We start from the raw sequence: 11,495 nt of genomic DNA, 5'->3' as shown, positions 1-11,495 counted from the left end.
TTTCTTAAAAGGGGTTCAAAGCATGGACACAACTGCTCCTCATCCTTGTCCTCCTCCCACTCCTCCTGGGCCAATCCAGTTCACTTCTATAACATCAGACACCATCTCCTTTGTCTGGGGCCCTGCTGATCCACACCATACATACAAAGTTACCTGCAAAGGTGGAGGAGCACAAGGAAGTGAAACTCTCAAGGGTTTGAGAACTTCATTCAGTTTCCTGCTACCTGGAGAGAAGTATGATTTCACTGTTGTCACCATTTCAGAGGATGGGCAGCAGAGTCAATGTGTATCAGCAAGCACATACACAGGTAAAGTTTAGTACACTACCAAGTCTCGTTCTATCCTGTTATATCATTTGGTTATATTTTAATCTTTTTAAGTCATTACGTAAACGGGTCATTTCACGTGAAATCAGACACTTTGGGACCCGACCGACCCGGATTTCAATCATACTTGGTGTGCCTTTTTAGTAGCAAGGTAGCACCCCAGAACTGCATTGGTTTGAATCTGACACTAATATTAAGGGAGAAACAGACTAGGAAAGGTTCACATGTGAGGGTAGGACACTATACATTCAGACTTGAATATATCAGTCAGTGTTAGTCCCAAAAAGATGCCTGTGGTGTTATTTGAAAGCTCTTTTCTGGTTCTACATATTACACAATCAGCTTGGAATACAACAACTCTCAGAATATGAATTATGATAAATTGAAAAATTAAAAATTGAATATCTAAAAAAAACTATATTTTAAAATGGCCAGTTCCTTGTCCAAACGTAGCCGGCAATGTCATTAGCAACACCTCAAATGCTCACAAATATGGCATCATACAGACCACTTACTAATAATATGGTAATACCATAGTAGCATCACATGACAAAACAAAAACAAAACAAAAATGGTCAGTTTCCATGGTCCCAGGTTTCAGAAACTAAGGCAGATGTCCATTTATACACACCAAATGATGATATGTGAATGTTTGAACATTCCTGCTCTGTGTACCTGTGTCATCTTCCCTTTACCATACTTTAAAGAGATAATCAATGGCTACACTCTCATTTTGTACTCTACCAGTGCATTTGAAGCAGCAGCTGTGTCTTTTGTAGATAATGTATAAGTACGTCCCGTTGCAGTTACAGGTTCCACTACCAGAAGCACATCCTGATGTTCCATGACAAGTCTATCTGGTCTGAAGGGAAAAGTGAAGGATGGAGATGGTCCATGAGGATGCAGGAAGTTCAGTTTCACCTCTCCAGTGCTCGGCATACATTCCTCAACACATGCTAGCCACCAGTTGCCATCATATACAGCTACAACATACCCTTTGATGCTTGAAAATGTAACACATTCCTTTACTGAGCTCACTCTTTCAACTCTGCCTTCTCTGAATGCTGAAAATGGCCTAACTTTCACTGTGTCCATTGACAATGGGCAGAAGCTGTGTAGTTTTTGAGTACCTGGAATAGTTCTTGCAGATTCCAACCTTTTCAACAGGTTCTTAGCTTCATGATGGTACATCTCTGTTGTGGCAAACTGGCAATGGATGTTCTTGAGAGAGATGCACCATCATGAAGCTGAGAACCTGTTGAAGAGGTTTGAATCTGCAAGAACTATTCCAGGTACTCAAACACTACACAGCTTGGAAAATGGTCAGTGGACATTAGGCCATTTTCCGCATTCAGAGAAGGAGTTGAAAGAGTGAGCTCAGTAAAGGAATGTGTTACATTTTCAAGCATCAAAGGGTATGTTGTAGCTGTATATGATGGCAACTGGTGGCTAGCATGTGTTGAGGAATGTATGCTGAGCACTGGAGAGGTGAAACTGAACTTCTTGCATCCTCATGGACCATCTCCATCCTTCACTTTTCCCTTCAGACCAGATAGACTTGTCATGGATCATCAGGATGTGCTTCTGGTAGTGGAACCTAACTGCAATGGGACATACTTATACATTATCTACAAAAGACACAGCTGCTGCTTCAAATGCACTGATAGAGTACAAAATGAGAGTGTAGCCATTGATTATCTCTTTAAAGTACGGTAAAGGGAAGATGACACAGGTACACAGAGGAGGAATGTTCAAACATTCACATATCATCATTTGGTGTGTATAAATGGACATCTGCCTTAGTTTCTGAAACCTGGGACCATGGAAACTGACCATTTTTGTTTTGTTTTTGTTTTGTCATGTGATGCTACTATGGCATTACCATAGTATTAGTAAGTGGTCTGTATGATGCCATATTTGTGAGTCAAATTCTCTCTGAAATGAATAAAGAACCGAACACCAGCATTTGAGGTGTTGCTAATGACATTGCCGGCTACGTTTGGACAAGGAACTGGCCATTTTAAAATATAGTTTTTTTAGATATTCAATTTTTAATTTTTCAATTTATCATAATTCATATTCTTTTGTTTGTTGTATTCCAAGCTGATTGTGTAATATGTAGAGCCAGAAAAGAGCTTTCAAATAACACCACAGGCATCTTTTTGGGACTAACACTGACTGATATATTCAAGGCTGAATGTATAGTGTCCTACCCTCACATGTGAACCTTTCCTAGTCTGTTTCTCCCTTAATATTAGTGTCAGATTCAAACCAATGCAGTTCTGGGGTGCTACCTTGCTACTAAAAAGGCACACCAAGTATGATTGAAATCCGGATCGGTCGGGTCCCAAAGCGTCTGATTTCATGTGAAATGACCCAAACAGAACTTTGACTGGGTGTATTTACTTAAAGGCACAGTACCAAATGTAGTCAATTTCCAGAATGTTGCTGCCCATTCACAAATTTGATATTTTTCATAAATGTTTACTTTCTAAATAAATTGACATTTACTGTTCTGAGTGGGCTTTGCGGCCTAGGGTGACAATTACAGGTAATTCCACCTATTCATCTATTAAATGTGTACATTTTCAAGTTATAATGAGTACATAGAAGTAGTGGTAATGTTCATGCTAATGATGACATTAGTGAATGGGCAACATAAAATGTACTAAATCAACAACTACAGCCCTGTGTCAAGCACCATGTAAGATTTTGTAACAATTCTTAACATAAATCTTGAATTACACAGGCAGATATGCCAGTAACATATCGTCAAAACAATACTATAGAAATGGTTCTTTTATGGCAGCTGTTTAAAAGTATCGTATTTGATTGAGATTTTACATTAATTAATTAAGGAATTTCATACCTTATCTGTATTTGTTAAACAAAATTCTGTTTTTTTTTCTGCAGAGGTACCTGTGCCATTAAACGTGAGGGTAGAGATGGATGGAAACTCTGCAATAGTGATGTGGGACAAACCAAATGAACTCCATGCGCCCACATATGTGGTATCACTTGTTGAGGGCGGAGGAGATGGGAGGTGTTCCCGTACCATAGTAACACAAAACACAGAACTCACTGTCCCTGATCTCGATCCTGATGTGAATTACGCTGTTGGAGTTGCTGTGGTACTTGAAAATGGCATTCAGAGCAAAGCTGTCACTAAACTTGCATTCATAGGTAAAAGGAGCATTAAGGTCCAGAATTGTGAAATTATGAGAAATTATTTTGTGAAAAAATTGATCGATGAATTAATGAGTCTTGATTAATTGTGTGCATGCAACTTTTTTGAAAAAAAGGCTAAAAATAAACAACATTAAAGGGGTATGCCACTATTTTGGGGCTTAATACAGTTCAAATCGTTAGCTGGGGCTTATAATAGCTGTAAAGTGTCTTATTTTTCATGTGAAGCATTGTCTTGTTTTAAGACAAGTTAAAAGAGGGAGTATGTCGCTAAGCTAGTGAAAGTCAATGCATCCATGTAGCATTGCTACATGCTACACGGATCCATTGACTTTCACTAGCTTAGCGACATGCTCCCTCTTTTAACTTGTCTTAAAACAAGACAACGGCTTACATGAAAAATAAGATACTTTACCACCTATATAAACCCTGACCAACGATTTTAACTGTATTAAACCCCAAAATAGTGGCATACCCCTTTAAGGGAAAATACAGTTCTCTGTACTATGCTGTAATAATTCAAATGTGTAGAATACGTTGAAATAAGATGCAGATATACTGCAATTGTGATACATGTACTTTATATGCATGTACAGTACACTACTGTATATTATCAGTACTGTATTTGCTAAGCTGCCTTGACTCATATGAATTTAAGTACCAACCCATTCGTAACCCATAGGGTTCAATTTGATGTCGGACCACCTTTTGCAGCTATCAGAGCTTCACCTTTTCTGGGAAGGCCGTACATAAGGTTGAGGAGTGTGTTCATAGGATTTTTTGACCATTCCTGGAAAAGTGCATTGGTAAAAAGTCACAATCTGATGTTTCAGAGAAGGCCTGGCTCCAGTTTCCACTCTACTGTAATTCATCCCAAAGGTGTTCTATTGGGTTCAGGTCAGGACTGCAGGCCAGTCAAGTTCATCCACTCCAGACTCTGTCATCCATGTCTTTATAGACCCTGCTTTGTGCACAGTTGCATTGTCATGTTGGAAGAGGAAGGGGATGAGAAAGTATAGTGTGTGGGGTTGTTTTTCAGGAGTTGGCCCCTTAGTTCCACTGAAAGGAAGTTTGGATCCTTCAAGATACCAAAATGTTTTAGACAATTTTTGGGCCCCTTCCAATATGACAATGCCCCGGTGCACACATCAAGGTCTATAATACAGATTGTGGACAGCCTGCCCAGATGAGGTGAAGCTATAATAGCTGCAAAAGGTGGACCGGTATCATACTGAACCCTATGGGTGAAGTTCATATGTGAGTCAAGGCAGGTACTTGATACTTTTGGTAATATAGTGTAATGTCACATTGAATTATGCTAATTAGAATAAATACCAACATATACTGTATATACAAATAACAACATTAATTAAATAATTAATTGTATTTAAATAATAACAATAATAATAATAATATCAACAATAATAATAATAAGAAGAACAATAATAATACAAAATAACCCTCTTTAACAGTTTCAGCTCCACAAGACCTCGAAGTGTACTCAGTGACTGCGACATCTGCTAAGCTGAAATGGCAGTGTCAAATAAAGCAGCCAGCACCCAGCTTTCTGGTCTCCTACCACAGGGATGTGAATTACCCAGGGACTGACACTGTACGTTCATGCAACACAACGATCTCGCGGCTCTGCCCAGGTTCTTTTTACACAGTCAGTGTCATCACTCTTTTGCCACATGGTGGAAAGAGTCCGCCCTCTTCAAAAACCTTCCAAACAAGTGAGACTTTTCTTGGTCATTAATTGTATCATCTCTAACTCTGTCATGTTTTGGTGTGTTATTCAGAATTTATACTGTACATATGTTCAATAAACCATTGACACTGTATTAGGGCATGCTGCCATTTAGCATTGTTAAATGCAAGCCATTACAGTACATGGTTTCATTGAAAGTGTTAAAGGGATACTGTCCCATTTTTGGAAATAAGCTTATTTTACACCTCCCCTTGAGTTAAATAATAGTGTTTTACCGTTCACCTGTACTTCCAACCGTTCTCTGGCTATGGCAATGTAAATGTTACCTCCATGCTAGCAGTTAACATTGAGTCCTATGAGACCAGCTCGCGGCTAACTGGTCTCATAGGACTCAATGTTAACTGTTAGCGTGGAGGTAAAATATGCACTGCCATAACTAGAAAACGGTTGGAAGTACTGGAGACAAGTAAGAGCCTATTAGTTAACTCAAGGAGAGGTGTGAAATAAGCTTATTTCCAAAAATGGGACAGTATCACTTTAAGGGTTCAATGTGCATGGATTCCCTTTTCAAAATTTCTAGGGTAGAGAAGTGACAAACAAAAGTGTGTGTGTGTGTGTGTGTGTGTGTGTGTGTGTGTGTGTGTGTGTGTGTGTGTGTGTGTGTGTGTGTGTGTGTGTGTGTGTGTGTGTGTGTGTGTATACTGTATATATGTATGTATGTATGTAAAAATGATTTCTTTGTTTTTTATTTTTATACATTTTCAAAACTGTCAAGACAACTTGTTTTTTACATGGTCATAATGGAATAATTTGTGTAGGATAGGATTTTGACAACAGAGATTCATTTGTAGCATTTGGAATAAGGCTGTAAGATCATAAAATGTGAAAAAAGTGAAGCGTTGTGAATACTTTCCGGATTGACTGTATACACACACACACATATACATAGCTGTTGTGAGTTCATCTTCTCAGCGATCAAAAAGCAAGAAATTCAATGCAGATATGTCCTCAATTCAGTATTGTGGTGCATGGGAGTAAAATGTAAAGCCTATAGTGGTATAGATAAAGGTTCATGATGCAGCATAAATGTTGTTGATGAACATCTGTTCAATTCAATATAATGTCTAATTTAAATGTAAAGCTCATTTCATGTTATTTCACTTCACAGCTGTCCCCCACCCACAGAAGCCAAGAGTGGTCTCAGTGACCACAAGATCAGCCATGATCGAATGGCAGTCACCACATGAACTGAAGGATATAGAACATTCTTTCAAAGTCCAAGTTGAAGGCTCTCAAGACACCATGCCTAGAAATGCATGCAACATAGACATATCACACCTGCAGCCAGACACAAAATATATCGTTAAGATCTGTACTGTGCTTAGAGGTCAGCACAGCAAAAATGAGACGGTGACCGTGAAAACTGGTGAGACTTCTAATGAAAAATACACTAGATGAAGCATTGAAACAGCAGATCTCGTCTGTCTGTTTGTTTGTTTGTCTGTCAGCAGGATAACTCAAAAAGTTATGTACCGATTTGGATGAAACTTTGCAGAGTTGTTGAAAATGACAAAAGGAATAAGTGATTGAATTGTGATGGTCACCCAGAACCAGGATTTGTTTTTTTGTAACATGCCCCACCATTGCGGAATAGAGTGAATTTTGACATTCGCTGGGGAGGGGGGGGTGGGGGTGATAGTCAGATGATCTATCACACAGTGTGTATTATTACATGTATTATGCAGGATGACAGTTGGAAGAATGTCAGCAGCTTGTTGCTTATTTGGTTGATGTAATGGTAGGCTTGCTGATGTGCTCATTAGCAAAGGAATGGTGGAATGGTAAAACCTTCATGTCTTCAACCTTCTTTTCATATGCCTCTTCATTTAGAGATTGAGAGGATTACATTTGCCACCCAAGTGATCGGCAACACCCAGAATAATCATTGTGAATTGGAAGGTTACTTGATCAACCAAGGTTTCACAAAAGCTGAAAGTCACCATTATGCTGACTTCAGTCTTGCTTTCTGCGTGATTGTCTCTCGTGTGGGAACTGACATGGAAGCTGCACTCAAAGAAATCACAGGTAGAGATCTGTGACTTTATTGCCTGCATTTCAGTTTTTTTCTGTTGTGATTTACTTTTTAAAATAGTCTACATGTGAAGAATGTGTCAATGTTGTCAAATAGGCAATGGTAGAGATGAGCATACGTTTTAACTGATGTTTTAAAATGCTATTGCTAGTTACCTAATGCGCAGCTCCAGCTGCAACTTGCAAACAAAAACATTTCCAACTCTATTCAAGCCTCCTCTGTCTATAAACCACCCTCCCACAACAGTACATGTATCTGTCAGTAAAAAGAAATAATCCTATTTATTTGTCATTTTTCCAGACACTAAACCTACTCTTCTGGTGGTAATGCACCACACCTTCGATCCTGATTACGTGATACCAGACACCAGCAGATTTGCGAAGGGCAGAGACATCACTGTGGTTGATGTCTTGTTCCATGAGGACAAAGGCATACTGAAATCCCAGAAGAATCTAGAGGCAAAGCGTAAAATGCTGGATATGGCCAAGGTGAGTCAAAGCCTAATAAGCAAGCTATTCATTATTTTGGTTAATGCACAGAATTGTAATATACTACATGTATCCCACTCATATAGTAAACCAACAACACTCACAGCAAGCAAGCTAATCATTTTTTTGGTTTATGCACATCATTTTGCATTACCTGTAGTATCCCAATTATGTTGTAAACATCACAAAATGGATCACTCATTGTCACTTGTCTACATGCATGTAAGGCACTTAACCACCCTCTTGGCAACCTTATGTCCTTTCCCTGACACACTACTTGCAATAAGATTTCTGTTGTAGTCTGTTCCTCCTAGAAAGGTCGGTACTCAACACAGCATGAGCATGACAAGGCCTACTGCTCATGGACGTAGCACATCATATCACATAACTGGAGCTGAAGGTGGAGCACAGGCAGTCTCTCAAAGTTCTATGCAACACTCATCTACTAAGGTAGAGTGTCTAATATTCTACAGAATGTAGAACTCTTGAGTTGTATTTTCTCAGCTGATCTCAGTATAATTTCTCCTATTTGACAGACCCAAAGCTCAGAACACAACCTTGAAATAGCATTGCCATCAGATGTGCAGAGTTCAAGGACTGAAGTCTCTACATATTCAACCAAGTCTTCTTCAAATGGAACAGGAAAGGTCACGTATTCTACTGTTGTGTCGGGTAACAGCTTGGGTATTCATGAAGACATTCGAGCTTTTATCGAGAGAAAAACATCACTTACTGATGTTCCATCCAAGGAGCAGTGTGACTTCATGCTGGTGTTCTGTCCCATAGTGTCCTCTGTAAAGCTGGACATGGAAAGGGCCTGCAGACATATTCCAGGTTAGACACTCTTTTGTTGAGCAACCTATTGTACACCAATTTTAAGCAATGTTGGATAATGTGAGGGCTTTGATTGTACCATAACTGTAATTCCAGAGAGTAAAGCCGCCATCTTGGTGGTGATGCACCACACCTTTGATCCGGATCATGTGCCCCAGGAGGGCAGTGGGTATCCCAAGAGGGGAAACCTGCTGGTGGTGCATTGCTTGTTCCATGAAGATCAAAGATTTCTGAAATGTCTCCGAAATACTGAAGCGATTGACAGCATCATTACGTGGCTCCATGAGAAAGTGAGTAAAAGCTACTGTGTTTACACCTGTGATGTTTACAAAACAGGGAGTGTAACTTTGCAAGGCCTATTGGACATGATTCTTGTATTATTTGTTTTTTTTCTAGCTCTCAGGTTGCATTTTTACTAGGGCTGTAACGATATTATATCGAACCGAGAAATTGCGATACACAGAGACACGATACTGTATCGTGATGCAAGGAGGCAGTATCGTGATACGCCCTTTCCAGGTTTTGTTACTCATCAGTCCAGAACACAGTCACATGATATGATGTGATAGTGCTTCCAAGCTTAAAATCATTATCATGTAATCTATTCTACCTATAAACCATCATGGTTTTTATTCATAATTTTATTTCGTAATGTTGGCAAATGTGAAATCGTAGGGTGTATCGACTCGTAGGGCAAAAATCGTGATACGAACCGAATCTTGAGGTGAATATATCGTTACAGAGTTTTTACAGAATAAGTCTTTTTTTTCATCCTTTAGTTTCCAAGATGTGTGATCAGTACAGGTCAAAGTGCATCCACGGCAGGTAGGGACTTCATGTGTGTGTACTATATGCTTCTACTTTTATTGTCATCTTATTGTGATTTTTCATTTACTGTTTATGAATTTAAAAACCTACCAAAATGTGTGGTAAATATGGATCAAAGTGCATCTTTGGCAGTTGAAGATTTCATATTGTATGTGCATACTGTATGCGTTTATTGCTATTTTATTAGAAATTTTCAATAACTTTATAAATAACACCATTTTTTCTACCATACAGGACGCTTGAACTCTATCAGGTCCTGGTAAGTAATTTCGCATTTTAAAATAATAATAATAATAATAGTAATGCTAATAATAATACGTAATGTTGTAACCTCAGCATTATACGTATACTTCACATGTTCTAGATGTAGATCATTAGTAATGGTCCTAGTATCAAGGCTATGATTTAAATCCGATTTAGTGTATTAGGCCTATGCGCTGGAACGCTACTTCTATCGCAGTACTGCAAGCATCTTTGCTAAGATGGATTTCTCACTCACTAGCCTAGAACATGAATACAAATGTAGCTGCTAATTTGCTATGTGTACACATTACATAGAGTGACCATGCTAGATATTTATGGGGATACGTTACGACTTTTAAATGTTGTCCTACTTTAACACATCTGTTTTTTTTAGGTGGAATTCAGTAAGTCAGTGAACAAGAATTGTTGCCTCAAGTGATTATGACAAGATATTCAAACATGAAGTACTTGATGTACTGTACTGTAACATAGTATGTGGTGTCTATTATCTTGCAATATCTTACATGCTTCAATCAGAAAGAATTACAGCCATACACAGTGTGCAAAGTACAATTTGTTCTCGCTGTTTTGTGTTCTGTACGCACGCTGGCACTATCATTGTGTAAATTGTACAGTAAGAAATGTATCCATTCTGTGCTCATAGTCTTCAAGTGTCCAATGAATGAAAATGATTATAGACTGCTGATATAAGCATTTGAATGAATAGCATGTGTAAATAAATATGAGCAAGAATAAAAAAGTAAAGTGCCACAACACAGTATACATAATCTCATGCAATTTTGTTCAGCATTTATAATGTCAAATCTGCATTATTTCACCTAGCAACTGTAACATTGCAATTGATTGGGGAGGCTGTTGAAATTCATTGGGGGGTACCTGTTACCTGATGGGAATGTGGTGTTTGGATTAGAGGGTTGTGGGTTTAAACCCCACCCTCCCAGTAATAGGATTGTGTCCCCCTAGGACACAGGTTTCCAAACTTACATGACAAGGCCCCCCATATACTGCTAAGTTCCAGCCAATGGATGGAGAGTTGGAGTATAGATCACAGGGTTGCCGGTTCTCACACTGATCTAGGGACTGTAATCACTACTCTGTAATATCTGTAAGTTGCTTTGGATAAAAGCATCAGATAAATGTAATGTAATGTAAGGGCTTCCTTTATACGGGTGGTGAAACACTAAGTTTTTCAGTGCATCCCCTTTCACAACCATAGTCTAGGTCTGAGTCAGTGCCCCACTGGGATATAAAATAATAATACGTAGTTCAGAGATGCAGTAGATTATTATAACATAGCTCTTATTTTTAGTTTATTTTGGTGTACATTATGTGTTGGATTTGTAAAATTATTTATTTAATTAATTATTAATTAATTATTAATTTAATTAATTATTGTAGTCATCTACAACTTAGCTTGAAAGGGTACAGAGGTAAGTACTGCACAGCGGCCTTACATGGGAATACACTTTTCAGACATTTGTTGCATTGCCACCTCAGCTACAAATTAAAGACAAAGTACAAACCCCAACTCCGGTGAAGTTGGGACATTTGGTAAACTGAGAATAAAATCAAAATGCTATCATTTTCGAAACATTCAATACATTCCTTAGATGGAGAATAGTGCAAAGACAACATATCAAGTGTTAAAACCGAGAAAAAATATTGTTTTAGGGGACATATGTACTCATTTCTAATTTGATAACTGCAACACGTCTCAAATAAGTTGGGACAGGGATCAGTGAAATGTTATACACATCCAAATAAGATAA

The 11,495-nt window shown here is 38.5% G+C and overlaps 1 protein-coding gene across 1 annotated transcript; it reads left to right on the top strand.

Moving 5' to 3' along the window:
- The first annotated feature begins 22 nt into the window (after positions 1 to 22).
- On the top strand, positions 23 to 10,144 carry LOC134442158 (tenascin-R-like). Its single transcript, XM_063192439.1, has 12 exons — positions 23 to 308; positions 3,240 to 3,509; positions 4,985 to 5,245; positions 6,389 to 6,646; positions 7,111 to 7,305; positions 7,613 to 7,800; positions 8,101 to 8,250; positions 8,337 to 8,634; positions 8,731 to 8,924; positions 9,414 to 9,472; positions 9,697 to 9,721; positions 10,100 to 10,144. The coding sequence occupies exons 1-12, from the start codon at positions 23 to 25 to the stop codon at positions 10,142 to 10,144; spliced, it is 2,229 nt and encodes a 742-aa protein (XP_063048509.1).
- The last annotated feature ends 1,351 nt before the right edge of the window (positions 10,145 to 11,495 follow it).

The sequence above is a fragment of the Engraulis encrasicolus genome, unplaced genomic scaffold, assembly GCF_034702125.1.
Source record: "Engraulis encrasicolus isolate BLACKSEA-1 unplaced genomic scaffold, IST_EnEncr_1.0 scaffold_121_np1212, whole genome shotgun sequence".
Classification (NCBI taxonomy): Eukaryota; Metazoa; Chordata; class Actinopteri; order Clupeiformes; family Engraulidae; genus Engraulis; species Engraulis encrasicolus.
The sequence above is the reverse complement of the archived record's forward strand: the minus strand, read 5'-3'. Positions and strand labels throughout refer to the sequence as shown.

Bases quoted from the DNA above. Each gene is read 5' to 3' on its own strand.
- LOC134442158 (XM_063192439.1), top strand. From the start codon at position 23: ATGGACACAACTGCTCCTCATCCTTGTCCTCCTCCCACTCCTCCTGGG. The intron at 3,510-4,984 runs GTAAAAGGAGCA...CCTCTTTAACAG, and splicing joins CACTAAACTTGCATTCATAG to TTTCAGCTCCACAAGACCTC. The intron at 7,306-7,612 runs GTAGAGATCTGT...TCATTTTTCCAG, and splicing joins TGCACTCAAAGAAATCACAG to ACACTAAACCTACTCTTCTG.